The sequence below is a fragment of the Gasterosteus aculeatus genome, chromosome 9, assembly GCF_964276395.1.
Source record: "Gasterosteus aculeatus chromosome 9, fGasAcu3.hap1.1, whole genome shotgun sequence".
Taxonomy (NCBI): Eukaryota; Metazoa; Chordata; class Actinopteri; order Perciformes; family Gasterosteidae; genus Gasterosteus; species Gasterosteus aculeatus.
The window spans coordinates 22,805,373-22,824,977 of NC_135696.1; the positions used below are offsets into that span (position 1 = coordinate 22,805,373).

At 49.3% G+C, this 19,605-nt stretch overlaps 1 protein-coding gene across 7 annotated transcripts; it reads left to right on the forward strand.

Annotated features, from left to right (window-relative positions):
• The first annotated feature begins 2,473 nt into the window (after window positions 1-2,473).
• LOC120824585 (mechanosensitive cation channel TMEM63B-like) lies at window positions 2,474-19,081 on the forward strand. 7 transcript variants are annotated; one of them, XM_078079972.1, is made up of 24 exons: window positions 2,486-2,841; window positions 5,543-5,767; window positions 6,441-6,520; window positions 6,727-6,765; window positions 7,407-7,497; window positions 8,117-8,154; window positions 8,797-8,939; window positions 11,952-12,003; window positions 12,529-12,637; window positions 12,717-12,787; window positions 12,928-13,008; window positions 13,101-13,224; window positions 13,325-13,458; window positions 13,602-13,739; window positions 13,817-13,970; window positions 14,051-14,157; window positions 14,244-14,330; window positions 14,416-14,481; window positions 14,706-14,868; window positions 15,034-15,139; window positions 15,220-15,387; window positions 15,455-15,570; window positions 15,646-15,729; window positions 15,916-19,081. In XM_078079972.1, the coding sequence occupies exons 2-24, from the start codon at window positions 5,570-5,572 to the stop codon at window positions 16,168-16,170; spliced, it is 2,604 nt and encodes an 867-aa protein (XP_077936098.1). In that variant the 5' UTR covers window positions 2,486-2,841; window positions 5,543-5,569; the 3' UTR covers window positions 16,171-19,081. The 7 variants fall into 7 exon arrangements, with proteins under 7 accessions (XP_077936102.1, XP_077936098.1, XP_040041404.2 ...); XM_040185470.2 differs by having other exon boundaries at window positions 2,491-2,820; XM_078079973.1 differs by lacking the exon at window positions 2,486-2,841 and adding an exon at window positions 4,955-5,077.
• Window positions 19,082-19,605: the final 524 nt, after the last annotated feature.

Genomic DNA, 19,605 nt, shown 5'->3' on the forward strand with positions numbered 1-19,605 from the left:
AGCCTGAGCTTTAGTTAACATGGTGACTGATCCTGAGCTTTAGTTACCATGGAGACTGAGCCTGAGCCTTAGTTAACATGGTGACTGAGCCTGAGCTTTAGTTACCATGGAGACTGAGCCTGAGCTTTAGTTAACATGGTGACTGATCCTGAGCTTTAGTTAACATGGAGACTGAGCCTGAGCTTTAGTTAACATGGTGACTGAGCCTGAGCTTTAGTTAACATGGTGACTGATCCTGAGCTTTAGTTACCATGGAGACTGAGCCTGAGCCTTAGTTAACATGGTGACTGAGCCTGAGCTTTAGTTACCATGGAGACTGAGCCTGAGCTTTAGTTAACATGGTGACTGAGCCTGAGCTTTAGTTACCATGGAGACTGAGCCTGAGCTTTAGTTAACATGGTGACTGATCCTGAGCTTTAGTTACCATGGTGACTGAGCCTGAGCTTTAATTACCATGGAGACTGACCCTGAGCTTTAGTTAACATGGTGACTGAGCCTGAGCTTTAGTTAACATGGAGACTGAGCCTGAGCTTTAGTTACCATGGTGACTGAGCCTGAGCTTTAGTTAACATGGAGACTGAGCCTGAGCTTTAGTTAACATGGTGACTGACCCTGAGCTTTAGTTACCATGGTGACTGAGCCTGAGCTTTAGTTAACATGGAGACTGAGCCTGAGCTTTAGTTAACATGGTGACTGACCCTGAGCTTTAGTTAACACGGTGACTGACCCTGAGCTTTAGTTACCATGGTGACTGAGCCTGAGCTTTAGTTACCATGGAGACTGAGCCTGAGCTTTAGTTACCATGGAGACTGAGCCTGAGCTTTAGTTACCATGGTGACTGATCCTGAGCTTTAGTTACCATGGTGACTGAGCCTGAGCTTTAATTACCATGGAGACTGACCCTGAGCTTTAGTTAACATGGTGACTGAGCCTGAGCTTTAGTTAACATGGAGACTGAGCCTGAGCTTTAGTTACCATGGTGACTGAGCCTGAGCTTTAGTTAACATGGAGACTGAGCCTGAGCTTTAGTTAACATGGAGACTGAGCCTGAGCTTTAGTTACCATGGTGACTGAGCCTGAGCTTTAGTTAACATGGAGACTGAGCCTGAGCTTTAGTTAACATGGTGACTGACCCTGAGCTTTAGTTACCATGGTGACTGAGCCTGAGCTTTAGTTAACATGGAGACTGAGCCTGAGCTTTAGTTAACATGGTGACTGAGCCTGAGCTTTAGTTAACACGGTGACTGACCCTGAGCTTTAGTTACCATGGTGACTGAGCCTGAGCTTTAGTTACCATGGAGACTGAGCCTGAGCTTTAGTTACCATGGAGACTGAGCCTGAGCTTTAGTTACCATGGTGACTGAGCCTGAGCTTTAGTTACCTCCCTTTGTGAAACAAGACAGAGTTTCCATCATCTCAGGGTGAACAAACACTGAGTTTCCACTAAACCCGCTTGTTGAAACGGACCCCTGGGGGGTATTCCAGAAAGGAGGTTCAACAAACTCTGAGTCTATCCCTGAACTCCGAGTTGACTCACTCTGAGACGGGAAACTCTGACTATCCACTTCCAGAACAGCTGATCTGCGTTAGTTTAATCAACTCGGAGTATGTTCACCTTGAGTTCTGTTCAGACAACAGAAAGAAGGCAGAGGCCCAAAAAACAGGTGGAGGGCCACCTGGGCCACCCGTGTCCTAAGTGACACTGACTCAAAGCCTCCATCTAGAGGAGAACACGCTTGTGTCTCTTTTCTCTGCATCTTGCAGCCTCCTCCTGCGGTTGAGCTGCTCATGGACATCAGGCCTCTTCTCTGACCTCCGTCAGCCACTGATCCACAGCCCTCGTCAGGGGCCACTGCTCCCAAACAACAGTACAAGTACATGTCGTTTAAATAATAATAATAACTTCAGCTCAATTTTCAACCGATTCTTAAACGGTTTGGTTTGTTATGGACAAGATGTAGTTATGACACTGCATACTTATAATAATGAATAACAAATAATGTTCTGTTTAATTTAATTTAAAATATGAAAACCCATGGTTATAATTATAATTATTCATAAGTATGCAGTGTCATAAATACATCTCTGTACAGGTTGGGGATTTAAACATGCAGCATTTCTTGATATTTGTAAAGGGAAATCTTGTATCTATTTTAGAATATTATTCTATTTTTTAGAACATAACATCAATATTGATGTATGCAGTGTCATAACTACTATCTCTGACATTTATAACAAACCAAACTGTTTAAAAATCGGTTGAAAATTGAGCAAGTTATGGTTATTTAAAAAGTACATGTATCACTACCAACACAATGTTATGGGTGAGCGAGGTGACCGTACCAAGATGGTCGCCATGTGCGACCGTTCAACTCCGTTGGCCGGCAACGCGGACGAGACATCTAGCCTTTTGTATATGTCTATTTTTTGTACTGTGACCAAGAACTCTTATTGTGAAGGCCCCTGCGGTTCCCGGTGGGCGCCCCCTCTCGGCGGCTTCGCGCATCGCAGCTCCGGCTGACCGTCTTCTTGCCCCCAGCAGCAGCGGCTCCGCTCCGGCTCCTATCCCGGAGACACCGGAGAGAGCGCCTCCATTTTGACACCGACACCCGGCGCGCTCTTAGCGGACTCCGCGGCGGAGGGACACGTTGGCTCAGCCGCAGAGCGCCGGAGGTTCGGCGGCTCTACTTCCCGGGGCCCGATTCCGCCTGTTGTCTCTCGGATGGCGGCGCTGCGGCAGGACGCGGGGGATCTGTGAGGACTTAACGAGTCCGTTTCTCCGTGGTTCAGCGGGGAGGAGGATCGGCTTCTGGGGCTCAGGTACCGGCTTCGGGGACTCAGGTACCGGCTTTGTTGTAATTGGGCTTACCGGTTATCATTAGCCGGCTTTGTTTGATCTGCTCAGCGGGACAGGCCGCTGCTGAAGCCTCACCGGGCGGCCTGTTAGCGGCTCCTGTTTCCACCCGGACCGCAACCATCCAGCCACCGGGGGGGGGGGGGGGTTATATAATGTGTGCGCAGAGGACACACCTGCCTGCCTGTCTGTCTGTCTGTCTGTAACGGGGTTCCACCTCTGGCGGTGCCGGTAACTCAGACACGCGTCACGTCGGTTCTTTACTGTCGGCGCTCATATCATCGTGTATAACACACACACACACACACACACACACACACACACACACACACACACACACAGTATCACATACACACACACTGTATCACACATGCACGCACATACAGACACACACACACACACACACAGTATCACACACGCACGCACATACACACACACACAGTATCACACACGCACGCACATACACACACACTGTATCACACATGCACGCACATACACGCACACACAGTATCACACACTCATTTCTGTCCTTATTGTATTGATTGTTGTCTAAGAAGTAGAATGTAAAGTGGACAAAGAGGCGTTCGAGGTCACGGAGCCTCGGGAACTACATCCTGCCTGGTGATGCCTGGTGTTCCTACCTGGGGGGGTGAGGGGGGGGGGGGGGGGGGGCGCTCCACAGAGTCACACAGGGTGATTGGGGGGGGCAGTAAATCCTCAGCTGTCTTAGCTCTTGGTTGACGAGTCACCACCAGGTCACCAGATGGTCCATCGGCCACCAAGAGGGGAGGTGGGGGAGTCATGGGGGGCTCCAGGTGAAGCCGACATCCTGAACACTATGGAATCCTGAGGTTCCTGAGGAGTCCTGTGCTGTGGGATGAAATGAGGGGGTAATAACGGGGGGGTAATAACAGAGAGGGGGGGGTAATAACGGGCGTAATAACAGGCCTTATGCTCGGCTAGTTTTTACTATTCTTTACTATTCTCCTTTTCATCCTTTGTGGCACTTTGAGATCTAATGATGAAGAGTGTTATAAATAAAATACATTATTATTATTATTATTATTGTAACACACACACTTCAACACACACGCACACTAACACACACTGTAACACACACTGTAACACACGCTGTAACACACACACACACACGCTGTAACACACACACACACACTGTAACACACACGCACACTGTAACACACGCTGTAACACACGCTGTAACACACACTGTAACACACGCTGTAACACACGCTGTAACACACACACACTGTAACACACACGCACACTGTAACACACACTGTAACGCACACTGTAACACACACTGTAACACACGCTGTAACACACACACACACACGCTGTAACACACACACACACACACACACTGTAACACACACGCACACTGTAACACACACTGTAACACACGCTGTAACACACACACACACACGCTGTAACACACACACACACACACACACTGTAACACACACGCACACTGTAACACACGCTGTAACACACACTGTAACGCACACTGTAACACACGCTGTAACACACGCTGTAACACACACTGTAACACACGCTGTAACACACGCTGTAACATACACACACTGTAACACACACGCACACTGTAACACACACTGTAACGCACACTGTAACACACACTGTAACACACACTGTAACACACACACACACACGCTGTAACACACACTGTAACACACGCTGTAACACACGCTGTAACACACGCTGTAACACACACTGTAACACACGCTGTAACACACGCTGTAACACACACACACTGTAACACACACGCACACTGTAACACACACTGTAACGCACACTGTAACACACGCTGTAACACACATGCACTGTGTATTTAGGAGATGTCTCACTGATGGACGCCTCCATCCAGCTGATAAGACCTCCGGAGACGTCAGAGTGGAGAAGAAGACGTGATCTTTCCTCTGTTTTGTCTGTAGAGCTGGACATTACCCAGAGGCCCTAGAGGCACTCTGAGGCCTCTGGGTAATGCCTCTAAGGCCTCTGGGTAATGGGTAACTGGATAAATCTCTTATCTCTGGGCTGCAGACGTGGTTCTTCTTTTAGCTGCGGGACTTGTTGCTGCTCGCTCGTTGTTTACGTGCTAACTAGGCTAAACGCTAGCAGAGTCACTGGAAGGCAGCTGAGGGACAGAAGTGTTTCTCTACGAGCAGAGCGTGAACCAGCCAGCAGGTCGGTCACAGAGAGGATCTGAGTCTGGGTGGAATGGTGAGGTTCTCCGATCCCAGCTAATAAATGTGTTGTGCTAAGCTAACAGAGGACCTCTGGTGCTACACCATGACAACAGGGGGGTGTCCGACCAGCACAGAACCAAGTGGAACCAGCTAGTTTTAACAAGATGAAGTTACTTCAAGACACCTTGAGACGTCTTTCTCTGTTAAGAACCCTGATGTTTTTATTCTGAGCATAGAACCCTCAAAATAAGTTTCTGCGACGTGATGTAACGATGACATCATCATCATCCAGAGTGTCCGTCACTGAGGTGTGAGATCACAGGGGGGGGGGGGGTTATCACAGTGGAGGAAGCCGTCCGTGAAGCATCAACACCACTGAACGTGTGGTGAACGTGTTTAGTTCTGCAGGTGTTCGTCACTTCGTGTGGTTCATCCTCCTCCAACGTGTCCTCCCGCCCCACAGGGTCTCTACGAGGATGTGGCAGTGAGCATGCTCGCCGTGCTGATCGTAACCATGGCGGTATTGGGCGGCGGCGGCGGCCAGGCGTGCAGCGGCCAGGATAATTGCTCCACCCAGAGCGAATCCAAGGACTACTGCTACTCCGCCCGCATCCGCAGCACCGTGCTGCAGGGGCTGCCCTTTGGGGGGGTGCCCACCGTGCTCGCCCTCGACTTCATGTGCTTCCTGGTGAGTCGCCGAGGTCACCGCACGCGCTCAGAGCGGCGCGCGGGTCCGAGGGGGGGCGGGGGGAAGTAGTAGATTAGAAGCAGAGTTGATGCTGAGTCTCTGCAGCCAATCAGAGAGGAGATCCTCGTCAGGACGTCACAGCGTCCAGACTCCATTCAGACAACGAGTCATTAAAAGGTTCTTTACACGTCGTCTTGAGGAGAGAAATAACTAAACATGAAATTAGATTGTTTACAAACCGTCGTCATTATCTCGTTATTTCTGCTTCATATTTATCATAATGTTTAACTTTTATTTTGGGCTCAACAGCTGTAATAAACGAGCCTGCGTATGTCTTGATGGATTCAGTGACGCGTCTCATGATGACCTCACGATGACCTCACGATGATGTCATGACGAGGTCACGAGCTCAGACAATGTGAGACTACTGAGCAGAAATAGAGGTTATTTCTTTCGTGGGTTACGAAGGAATTGAGTTAATAATGGTTTCCATGGAGATAAACTCCTCCCACTCCCGTTAGTTTGTGTGAACGCAGCTTTACAGACTGGAATAAATCCAACGGTGTTGCTCTGTGGAAGACCGATGTGATGCTCAGTGAGCGACCGAGGAGAGAGAGAGAGACTCCGTGATGATGTGTCCGTGACCGCTGACCTCGGTCCTCTTCTGCTGCAGGTACTGCTCTTCGTCTTTTCCATTCTGCGGAAGGTTGCGTGGGACTATGGCCGCCTGGCGCTGGTCACCGACGCCGACAGGTAACCTCATCTGAGACTCTGAGAGTTCTGACGTTCTAACACCGACTTTGTGGACTTCACAAGGTGCTGAGACATCAGGACCTCATGAATCATAAGAATAACATCTACATTTATTGAGCCGAGGTCGATGCCATGTTTTTGTTGTCCGTCGTCACGACGACGCTCTCGTGGCAGCTTGTGATTCTCTCTCTGTTTCCATCCTGAAGACTGAAGAAGCATCTCAGCGGCCTGGAGGAGCGGGAATAGTATGTGTGGTTTATCCGCTCGCCACCTGCTCTCCTTCTATGGGGTCACTAACGGGATGCTGCTCTCTGATTGGTGCTCTAACACTTCTCCTCCTCCTTTATTTCACCGTGTGTTGGTTGTTACGGTTCAGAGGGACAGAATGCAGGAATGCTCTGGTGCTACAACCCCCCCACAAACCACCAGAGCCCCCCAGACGCATATGAAAAACCCTGCTAATGTGATTCTAATGAATGTGATGCTAACACGTGTGATTTTAACAGATGTGATGCTAACGTATGCTAACAGATGCTAACATACTGGGATGCTAAAACTGCTCCGAACTTCTCATTTTGTAACGTTCACCCAGCTGGAGGCGAGACAGAGATAACTATGAACCGGTCGACAGGTAACAGGCTGTGTGTCTCTAGCTCGGTGTGTCCACCACCCTGTACCGTGCTAGCTAGCTAGCTAGCTGGTTAGCTTATCCACCCACAACACGCGGTGGACGTCGAATGTCCGTATACGTAAAGCCTGGAAAGACCTCTGCAGAAGCAGGTTGATGTTTGTGTTTCCACTTCCTGTTAGCTCCCACAACTCCGCTCAGACAGAGGTCAAAGGTCAGAGCGGCTACATGCTAACAGCTTCCTGTGTTTGCCCACAGCGTTGTCTCTGCGATGCACTCCGAGACGCCCGACCGCTATGAGCGTCTCACCTCCGTGTCCTCCTCCGTCGACTTCGACCAGAGAGACAATGTGAGGACTCTTTTCTCCTCTTCCTCACTGTGTCCTTCTGCTCCTCCTCTTCCTCACTGTCTCCTTCTCCTCCTCACTGTCTCCTTCTTCTCTTCCTCACTGTGCCCTCCTCTGGCGACTGTGACCAGAGAGACAGTGGCCGTTTCTCAATATGCGTTCTTGTGTGGACTTTTGTTCTCGTGGACTCGTGAAACGTCATCAGTCACAGCCCGAGTACTGTTCCAATTCTCAAGTCCGCATCTGGTCGAGAACAGTCATAATACCCGGATGTGACTCGCCCCGCCCATTTTACCGGGCACGCATCGAAGCAGGCTCGTCTGTTCTTGTGAGAGACATATATCCCAGAATGCATTTCACCTCAGCAAGCTGCGATGGCAGATGAGATACTTGCGTGCGTAAACAAAGACCGCCTACTGTGGTGACGTCATCAAGTCAGCTGCTGTTCCAATGGCGGAAATGTCCGTTCTCCGTTCTCCCGTACCCGTGAGTCAGGACTCCCGAGTCTATTCTCGCGGGAACGCGAGTCCGTTCTCGCCGTCTTAGGTATTGAGAAACGGCCAATGTGAGGACTCGTGTTTCGTGTGTCTCCTCCTCCTGATATTCCCTTTTTTACCTGCAGGGTTTCTGCTCGTGGTTGACGGCCATCTTCAGAATAAAGTGAGTATCGTTTTATGTAGAAAACATAACGTTTTAATCTGAGATTATTGTGAACGAGATTAGTGCGATCAAATATTTTGCGGCAGCTTTGTTCCCTCGCTGTGTGCGTTGACCCCTGACCCCTGAAGCCCCGCCTGCTGCAGTCAGTCAGACGCAGAGAGCGAGACAGTAGCTGAAGATGGAGAAGCTTTTTGCATTGGAAGTAAAACAGGAATTCCTCAATATGTCAAACAGAAGGGACGAGTGCAAATGGACCGCTTTAGGACTGCTAGGCTAAGCTAGCTGCTAGGCTGCTAGGCTAAGCTAGGGACAGTTTACACTGTCCCTAAAAGACGGTGTAACCGTCCTGCTAAATGTGGGGAGATTGTTGGCACTTCACATGCGTTCGATTCTGGATAGTTGAGGACAACAGGAAGAGTCTCTCGTTCAACATGTTCCACCTCCAACACGATCGTGTGTGTGTAGTTTAAAATACAATTCAATTACAATTGTTAAAATACACCGTTTCTAAAGTGGTTACTCGTTAATTTATCAAACTGACAATTGGAAGTCATTTCCAAACGTGAGATTGATTAGTTTATTTTTTGATGTTAACAATAATCTCCTGCATCCGGCTGATGGAGTGCTGTGTTGACCCCCCAGGGACGAGGAGATCCGTGAGAAGTGTGGGGAGGACGCGGTGCACTACCTGTCCTTCCAGCGGCACATCATCGGGCTGCTGGTGGTGGTCGGCGTTCTCTCCGTCGGCATCGTGCTGCCCGTTAACTTTTCCGGAGACCTTCTAGGTGAGAACCAGGATCACAGCTGGCCAATCAGGAGAGAGGAGGACAACGAGGAGGACGGCTCTCAGAAACGAGTCATAGTGCTTCATTAATCCCACTAATGTGGAGACAGAAAGGGTCATAAATAGTTTAGGAGAAGGTGTAAGCTAGCGCTAGCCTGTAGCTAGGTGCTTCAGGTGGTACATGAAGGGTTTCCACCCGTCCCTGAAAATAGGGAATCGTCCCGTATGAAACCGATCAAACTGATCATTTGTGGGATTTACGTTTTTCTTAACCTCTAACCTTTGAGTGCGCAGTGACACGGACTGTGAATTATCGCACAATAGTGACTCACTCTGGACCAATCAGAACGCTGGGTGGCGTCTGGGTGGCGGCCCTACATGCTGACTTGACATGTTGACACACTGGCTATGGGGAGATTTAAATGACTGAGCTTCCAGAAGAATGGAGGAACATCTCCTTCTGTAGATGGTGGAGACATTCCCCAAAAGACCTGCAGCTTGAAGCGCAAACAAGGGGTTCTATCAAGTTCTCATCAGTTCTCATTAGTGTTTGAAAGGTATTTTGCACCTTCAGTACTGTGCATGTTGTGATGATCAAATGGGTCAAAAGTCTCTTTTGAACTCCAGTTTGTAACTGAAGGGGGTGAATTCTTTCACTATGCACGTTTTACCTTTAACCAGATAAAAATACATCTGTAACTCAACCAACTTCTCACGTACTCACTTCTGCAAAACCTCCTTTTGACTAATTCAGCTATAAAATATTAAAGCCATGTTAGAGGCTGTTAGCGATGTGGTTTCTTACTGAAGCTTTCAGTCGTCACAGATGTGATCAGAAAATGTTTCTACTGTCTGAATTGTAGATATAAACTGCAGTTGTTAGTTTAAGGCGGTTCCACACGGATTAAAACATAGCTATGAATATTTGTTTGTACCCTTCACTCAGTGTTTTCTCATGTCTGATTTCAGTCAGAATTATCAGTAAAGATACTTTCCTAAGACAAGGAGTCCCTGCGCCTCCTTCTAGAGAAGGTAACGGCAGTCGGATCAGAGCTGTCTGTGCCTCTGTGGGTATGTGGTTCCATAGATGTGTGCTTCTATATGGTCTGGTTCTATAGATGTGTGGTTCCATAGATGTTTGGTTCTATAGGTTTGTGGTTCTATATGTTATGGTTCCAATAGATATGTGGTCCTATATTGCCTGGTTCTATTGCTGTGTGATCCCATAGATGTCAGCACAGGCACCAGCCAATCAGATCCATTCATGCTCACGTCTAAAGAACGCTCAAAAACAAAAGGTGGCGGACCAAACTCCGTCTCGCCATCACTTTGGGCGTCCTTGGCTTGAAAAACGTTGAAGACCCCTGTTCTATATGGTGTGGTTCTATATGGTCTAGTTCCATAGCTGTGTGATTCCATAGATGTGTAGTTCTATAGATGGCGGTCGCCGTGACGCAGGGGGTAGAGCGGGTGCGCTGGGAATCGCATGGTTGGTGGTTCGAGTCCCGACTGCCCCATGTCTCGAAGTGTCCCTGAGCAAGACGCCTAACCCCTAATTGCTCCCTGAGCAAAATGTAAAAGCCATGGGTTTAAAGCGTAATGTGAGCGCTTTGGATAAAAGCTATAGGTTGAGGTTCTATTGGTCTGAGGTTATATAGGTGTGTGGTTCTAGAGGTCCTTGGATCTATATGTTCTGGTTATATTGGTGATATTGTGTGGTTCAAAATATTCTATAGGTTGTGGTTTTATTGGTCTGTAGCTCATATGTGGTTCTATATGTTCTGGTTGTATATGTGGTTCTATTGGTCTGAGGTTCTATAGGTGGGTGGTTCTATACGTGCGTGGATCTATATGTTCTGGTTCTATCTGTCTGTGGTTCTATAGGTGTGGGGACCTATATGTTCTGGTTCTATAGATGTGTGGCTCTATAGGTTGTGGTTCTATTGGTCTAAGGTTCTATAAGTGTGTGGTTCTGTAGGTGCGTGGATCTACAGGGTGTGGTTCTATTGGTCTGAGGTTCTATAGGTGTGTGGTTCTATATGTGTGTGGTTCTATTGGTCTAAGGTTCTATAAGTGTGTGGTTCTATAGGTGCGTGGATCTATAGGTTGTGGTTCTATTGGTCTGAGGTTCTATAGGTGTGTGGATCTATAGGTTCTGGTTCTATAGGTACGTGGTTCTATGGGTCTGAGGTTCTATAGGTGCCTGGATCTATAGGTGTGTGGTTCTATTGGTCTGTGGTTCTGTAGGTGAGTGGTTCTCTAGGTTGTGGTTCTATAGGTTGTGGTTCTATTGGTCTGAGGTTCTATAGGTTGTGGTTCTATATGTTCTAGTTCTATAGGTTGTGGTTTTATTGGTCTGAGGTTCTATAGGTGTGTGGTTCTATTGGTCTGTGGTTCTGTAGGTGAGTGGTTCTATTGGTCTGAGGTTCTATAGGTTGTGGTTCTATATGTTCTAGTTCTATAGGTTGTGGTTTTATTGGTCTGAGGTTCTATAGGTGTGTGGTTCTATTGGACTAGGATTATGTAGGTGGGTGGTTCTATATGTTCTGCTTCTATAGGTCTGTGGTTCTGTAGGTGAGTGGTTCTATACCACACACTTATAGAACCACAGACCAATAGAACCACACTATTGGTCTGTGGTTCTATTGGTCTGAGCTTCTATAGGTTGTGGTTCTATATGTTCTGGTTCTATTGCTCTGAGGTTCTGTAGGTTGTGGTTCTGTAGGTAGGTGGTTCTATAGGTTGTGGTTCTATAGGTGTGTGGTTCTATAGGTTGTGGTTCTATTGCTCTGAGGTTCTATAGGTGGGTGGTTCTGTAGGTGGGTGGTTCTATATGTTCTGGTTCTATAGGTTGTGGTTCTATTGCTCTGAGGTTCTATAGGTTGTGGTTCTATTACTCTGAGGTCCTATAGGATGTGGTTCTATTACTCTGGTTCTGTAGCTTTAAAATACAGCAGTAAATGTACATCGGGTATTAATTGCTCCTGATGACTTTCGATTGATTTTGTTCCAGAAAACAATGCTTACAGTTTTGGACGCACGACGATCGCCAACCTGAAGTCTGGGTGAGTCCACGATGAGCCAACAGAACATCTATTGATTGTGATGTGAACATGTTCTTCAAGCTGGATTCAAATGGTCCAACGATCAAACGTCTGTTCGTACATGGAATCAATCCACACAATCAGACTCAAATAAAATTACCATTTACCAAATGGTGGAAGATCTACATAGACTGGACTTAGTGTGTGAGGAGATGCAAGCGGACCTGTGGGGGCAGAAGGCTGGAACATTTCTTTATAACCAAATGCAAGACCCCTAAAATCTGAAAGGTTGACCCAGTTCTGCTTGTCCTGAGTCCTGTGGGGGTCTCTGATACAGGCCTGAGGAATGTGGTTGGAGTGGATGAAGATGAAGCGGGTAGTGGAGGCTGCGTTGTTGGAGTATTACAGTATCATGATCACGCCTCACGTTTACTGCTTTAAATGTGTGTTCAAACACCTCGTTAAATAAATGAGTAGCATTTATTAACTAGTATGCACAGACCGTTGGATCAATACTCCTATTGATTGTGATGTTTCTGTGCTCAGGACCAACCTGTTGTGGCTGCACACGTCGTTTGCCTTCATGTATCTGCTGCTGACGGTCTACAGTATGAGGAGACACACCTCCAAGATGCACTACAAGGAGGACGACCTGGTAAGATCTCACAATCAAATGTGCTGGTTCACAGCAACGTGCTGCGAGCGGCGTTTAATCCGTGTGTCATGACCTGCAGGTGAAGCGCACTTTATTCATCAACGGCATCTCCAAGTACGCGGAGGAGAGTCAGATCAAACAGCACTTTGAGTGAGTTATCGGCTCTTCTTCTGCTTCTCCATCTAGTGTTTGTTCTACCTGTTCGCCCTCTTATTCCGGAGCTGAAGGAGAATAGCGATGTCTTCTTGATGTGATCCGTCTGACCCGTCACCTTGTTTCATCTTCTGCAGACAGGCCTATGAGAACTGCACGGTGCTGGAGGCTCGGATCTGCTACAACGTGGCCAGACTGATGTCTCTGAACGCCGAGAGGTGAGACAGCGCCGTGCATGCTGGGATACGTTCCCCATCACGTGGCGGTCACGCGTCAACCCCTCGTTGCTCCGTGTGTCGGTACTCGTCAGGAAGAAGACGGAGCGCAGTAAGAAGTTCTTCACCGACCTGATGGCCAAGGAACACGTTCCCACTATGATCAACCCCAAACCCTGTGGACACCTCTGCTGCTGCGCCATCGCCGGCTGCGAGGAGGTGACGCCGGTGCCGCCGCTCACATCGTAGCTCCGCACAGTTTGCTCCTCCCTGGTTTGAGGTTTTGTTAGCCTGTAAGCATGTTAGCATTTTTGTGCAGGAGGAGGCGGTCAGCTACTACACCAAGACGGAGGCCAAGCTGAAGGAGGAGTACAGGAAGGAGAAGGAGAAGGTCCACACCAAACCGCTGGGCATGGCGTTCGTCACCTTCCAGAACGAGTCCATGACCGCCGTGTGAGCCGTTTCCACCATGATCACAAACATTCCCTCCCACACCTCTCGCTTGGAGAATCTGGGGTCATAGTTTCAGGCCCAATGATTCCTACCAGCACAACCCGTCTGACTCCGCCTCTTCCCCTGTGACTCCGCCTCCACAGCATTCTGAAGGACTTTAACGCCTGCCAGGTCCAGGGTTGCCGCTGTCACCAGGAGCCTCGGTCCTCTCAGTTCAGCGACGCGCTCCACGTTTACAACTGGAGCGTTTCGTACGCGCCCGACCCGCAGAACGTCCGCTGGTAAGTCCAGGCGCCGGCCCCGCCCACCGGCACCGACGCCCCCCCCCCGGCTGACCCGTCCCGCTGTCCTCACACAGGGAGCACCTGTCGCTGGGGGGGATCTCCTGGTGGATCCGCTGCTTCATCATCAACGTCATCCTCTTCCTCCTGCTCTTCTTCCTCACCACGCCCGCCATCATCATCTCCACCATGGACAAGTTCAACGTCACCAAGCCGGTGGAGTACCTCAACGTAAGTCTCTCAGTTTGCATCGGCCGGTTCGTCGTGTGCTGGTTCTTCTTCTCTGACTGTGAGACGTGTTGTTTGGGCAGAACCCCATCGTCACTCAGTTCTTCCCCACCCTGCTGCTGTGGGCCTTCTCCGCCCTGCTGCCCACCATCGTCTACTACTCGGCCTTCTTCGAGGCTCACTGGACCCGGTAACGCCGCTCTGCGACAACTGCTTCTTGATTTGACCCTGATTTGACCCTGACTTGACCCTGACTTGACCTCTGCGTGTCTTCAGCTCTGGAGAAAACAGGACGACGATGCACAAGTGTTACACGTTCCTGATCTTCATGGTTCTGCTGCTGCCGTCTCTCGGCCTCAGCAGGTAACTACAAACCGTTGGCAGCAGACGTCCGTCCCTGTGTGACCTTTGACCTCCCGCATCCTCACTGAACCGTCTGTTTTTACAGCTTGGACGTTTTCTTCCGATGGCTGTTTGACAGGAAGTTCCTCGCTGATGCCAAAGTCAGATTTGAGTGAGTTTTTATTCCACTTCATTCTTCTTTAAATAACTTTTCAAACTTTTTCACGTTTCAAAATGTTTAACAGGATTTAAATTCAGTATTAAAATCATATTTTCAATCAAACTGGAAACAAAACGACACACTTGTATCAAATTAAACACATAGTAGGTCATTTGTTGTCGTAGGTCAAATGTACCAACTGACCGTATCAATAAAGTCTGAACGTGAACCTTCAGGTGCGTCTTCCTGCCGGACAACGGGGCGTTCTTCGTCAACTACGTCATCGCCTCCGCCTTCATCGGTAACGCCATGGACCTGCTGAGGATCCCCGGGCTGCTCATGTACATGATACGGCTGTGCCTGGCGCGCTCCGCCGCCGACCGCCGCAACGTCAAGAGGGTAAGGACGGGGGGGACAGACGCGGACCTCGTTTCCCCAAGGTTTGCAGGTTAGGGGGGTGGAGGTACACCGGAAGGAGAAGACCGTTGTGAGTCCATTAACGTCTCCACCTGGGTCTGTGTGATGTGGTCCGTCCTGTTTGACATGCTGTCTTTCGTCCCGCAGCACCAGGCTTACGAGTTTCAGTTCGGAGCGGCGTACGCCTGGATGATGAACGTCTTCACGGTGGTGATGGCCTACAGCATCACCTGTCCCATCATCGTCCCCTTCGGTCAGTGCGCTCGCACTACATACCTGTGCAGGTTCCTGTATTTATATGTGACGCGGTGTCCCTCACCTGTCCCGCTGCAGGTCTAATGTACATGCTGCTGAAGCACCTGGTGGACAGGTACAACATGTACTACGCCTACCTGCCCTCCAAACTGGACAAGAAGATCCACTCGGGAGCCGTCACCCAGGTGGTGGCGGCTCCCATCCTCTGCCTCTTCTGGCTACTGTTCTTCTCCACCGTCCGCACAGGTAAGCCCCCCCCCCCTGCAGGACAAACCGTTAGCTGGATGCTCATTAATGCTAACAACGCCGCCAGGTTTCGAGACGCCGACCTCCATGTTCACGCTGGTGGTGCTGATCGTCACCATCGTGGTCTGCCTGTCTCACGTCTGCTTCGGACACTTCAAGTACCTCAGTGCTCACAACTACAAGGTACTGGAGCCCGGTTTACTCGCGAGGCTGCTCGTTAGCGTTAGCTCGGGCTCACCCTGTGTCCCCCCGTCTCAGATCGACACCAAGGAGAACGATGTGGACGTGGTGGAGAACGGACGTCCGGCTCGTCCCTCGTCCTCCCCCATCCCCAAGTCTCAGGTGAGTGGATGAAGAGGCCCCTAAAAGCTTCTTGTGTTAAAGCTGCATTCTCCCTGCTGACCACCAGGGGGCGACTCCTCTGGTTCTATCGCAGTCGATGAGACTTCCGAATTCTTGACTTCGTCGATGACCTTTGACCCCGATGAGAGTGAACCCGCTGACATGTTGTGGTGTTCTGTTTTCCAGACGCAGCAGCAGCAGCAGATGTACATTGCCCAGGTGCTCCAGGACCCGAACTCAGACGAGCCGGGTGGTGCTGGTGGTGGTGGCGGCGGCGGCCGCGGTGGCGGTGGCGGCGGCGGTGGTGGCGCTGGCGGCGGCGGCGAGGAGGACCGAGGGTCGTCCCAGGACGAGGAGCTGCTAAACGGAGGCAGCAGCATCAACGAGGCGGATTTTCAGTCGGGGGAGGACAGTCTGATCGCCAACGAGGTCCACCATTAGCATTACCATTAGGGGGTGGAGCTAGAGGGAGGGGCGGAGCTAGTTGAGGGTCCAAAGCTATAGTACAGTTAGAGAGTTACGCTAACTGAATCACTACACACACACACACAGTTAGCTCTTCACCCTCCCCCCTCGAGGACTTCCAACATCCAGTCCAGCACATCTGTGGAAGCCAGATGGACATCGAACTGTCTCCACGTGTCCCGGTACATCACCACAAAGCCAAACCTTTTCGTTTTGTTTCTATGGCGTTTTTCGGGGTTGGGGGAGGGGTTTAGAAATTCGTGCCTCGGCTGGGTTTTTTTTCTGTTTTGTTTTGCACTCGTGCCGGGACTCCACCTGTCGAGGGGTAAAGGCTGATGCTGGAGCCTCCAAACAAACCCTCACCTCCATCACCTCCACCCTCACTCCACCACTAACCCGTCACCACCGCCACCATCCGAGTGCTCAATAAGTTGCCAACTGCCAGCTCTCGTAGTGCCAGAAGCTTCTCAGATATCTCAGTCCCTTGTCCTGACCTCGTTCAACACCTTCATCATCACATGGGAATTGAGTCTTCTTCCTGCCGAGGTAGACCATTAGGTCCTCTCTGGTCCACAGAGGGACTGTGGAGACATGAGGTCCTCTCTGATCTCAGCAGTAAGTCCTCCTTCCCTTCTGCTCGACCGCCGCTTTCCACTTCATCCAAACACACAACGAAGTAGCGGGAATGTTTGTGTAGGTTTAGCATCCAGACTCTTTTCCTTCCCAAGTAGAACTTGAAGAAGCACCGACAGCAGCAGAAGTCCAGATGCGGTCTGAAGCTGTCGGACCCTCAGAGGGGTGTGTGTGTGTGTGTGTGTGTGTGTGTTTCACTAAATGTGTCCTCATGCAATTCAGTCAGATGTATCTTGTACATTATTTATCCTAGCTTAGCACAAACACTGGAAGCAGGTGGGGAATGTAGCCTAGAATCTTCTTCTTATAGCAGGGGTCTCAAACTCGACTTGTCGGGTGTCAGCGCCGTCCCCCCGTCGACCGTAGCGTTCGCCGGTCGGATCGCCGTCCCCCCGTCGACCGTAGCGTTCGCCGGTCGGATCGCCGTCCCCCCGTCGACCGTAGCGTTCGCCGGTCGGATCGCCGTCCCCCCGTCGACCGTAGCGTTCGCCGGTCGGATCGCCGTCCCCCCGTCGACCGTAGCGTTCGCCGGTCGGATCGCCGCCCCCCGTCGACCGTAACGGTCTGGCACGTGTTCGGTGCCACCAGAGTTTGAGACCCCTGCCTTAAAGACTGAAATGTTAGCTTATAGGCCAAGCTAGCTTTTCGTTTTGGCTAACAAGCTAGTCACCATCGTGTAGTTGGTTTTGTTCTGTAACCATAAGCATATTTTTCATAGCATGTCAGAAACATTCTTTGAATGAAAAGATGTTCAACCTGAGAACAAAATGCTGGATGAATAAACCGTGAAGAAAGAAGTCAGGATGTTCCCGTCTGGCTAGCATGGTAGCGTTTAGCTCGCCAGCAACAGCAAAACTGCTACTAAAAATCAAATGAAGAAATCGATTTATTCTGCTGTGACTGTTTACAGCTAGGCTAGCTGCACCCACTGCTTCCTGTCTTAGTGCTAAGCTAGGCTAAATCCGCTCTGACCGTCTCTGCTACACACAAGATTTAGTCCTCAGAATGAGACGAGGCTCCGCCCCCTAGTGGTCAAACATAAGGGAACACGAACAGCAGCCGCGGAGTCAGAGAGCGTCACCGGTTACCATGGCGACCGCAGCGGGAAGCAGAAAGCACCTTAGTCTCAGGTGTTTGTCTTCATGAGCTAATGTTTACGTTGCTTCTGTTCATGTTGCTTCTTCCCGTGCGTGTGTGTGTGTGTGTGTGTGTGTGTGTGTGTGTGTGTGTGTGTTCAGCTGGAATATGAAAGCTGGAGCCATCGGTGCGTCGGTGGCTCCACGCTGGAGAACCTGCAGCGTTTTGTGTCCAGGTCTTTGTTCACCTGCATCGGAGCACCGGCGGGGGGGGGGGAGGAGGTTGGGAGCGGCGGCGGCGGGGGGGGTCGGGGGCGGGGGGGCGTCTCCCGCCCGAAGCTCCCACTCTTGATTGTTTGCACATGAGACTTAAAGTGAATCCGACAGGCTCAGCAGCTCTCAGCCGGAAGTGATGCTCCGGCTTTAAATCATAATTTAAAGGAACAATGTCAGTTGAATGTAATATTAAGAACTACCTGCGTCGGAGCCCAGGGAGGACAACGTGGCTCTAGATCTTATCCGTAACATGCAGCTCCTCCGTTAGACGTCACACCAAGAACCATCCGATCTGCTGTGAGTAGAAATGGAAATAAACAATTCCGTGTTTACTTCTGTAATCTGCTTCTAAATCAGTGTTTCAGTCCTGATACAATAACTGATCAATAAATCAAGAACTAAAACAAGTGATCTGTGGAGCCCCCCGACGCCAGTGAGCCTCTCTTGACCCGATGAGCCCTGTGTTTGACCTTTGAACCCTGTAGTGAACTGAAGGCCGGGAGCTGCTGCTGACGCCTCGGTGTCGTGAAACCCATAAAAACAGAAGTTTGTAATATTTTTGTAAGCTGCTGACTAAGTGTTTGATACTGACGTCAAAGCTGTTGTTACATGTCACTGAAGGTTTTTAATATCAGATGCTTTTCCTTTTTTTTTTAAAAATTGTTACTGAAGTCGTGAAAAGACGAGTGTGAACTGACGACAAACGAGCGGGAAAACCGTGTAAAATAATGTGTGTAAATAGCATCAAACTGCAGCGTCATGCTGGGAGACGAACTACTGGTCCTTTCATGCTTTTTATTTATTGTGACAATATTTATTTCTACTTTGGTTTCAGGTCAAACGCACAGTGAAACCTTTGTCCTATTTATGTTACATGATCAATAAAATTGTCTTTCATCTGCCAAGTTGTTCTGTCTTTGTGGCCGGAGCTCCGTTAGCATGTTAGCATAAAGCGTTTATATATTAAAACATGAAACTTTGTCATCGCTGTTTTAAAATTACACCAAATGTATTTGGATTTTTCCAACGTAACAGATAAATGTACATCTCAATGAATTATAATATCAAAAAGTGAAACTCCAATCACACACTCATCACACACGTTACATATTTGAGGCGTTTATTTTTAAAAATGTTGATCATTATGGCTTACAGCTAATAAAAAATAAATCAGATTCAACAATTAGAATATTACATAGCACAGTTTAAAAAAGTAAAATAAATGTCCCACTGAAAAGTAGGTATCCATAATGTGTCATAAAAACCTTGTACAACTTGTACTTTTTCATTTACTAAGTACTTTGACATTTAAAGAGTACTCCTACATTTAGTTGAGATGTCCCTCGTTGGACAGACAAAGTTGTCTCACTGGTCACCGGTTTGTGTGGCTCCTCATTGGTCAGTCAGGTGAGACGTCTTATTAAAA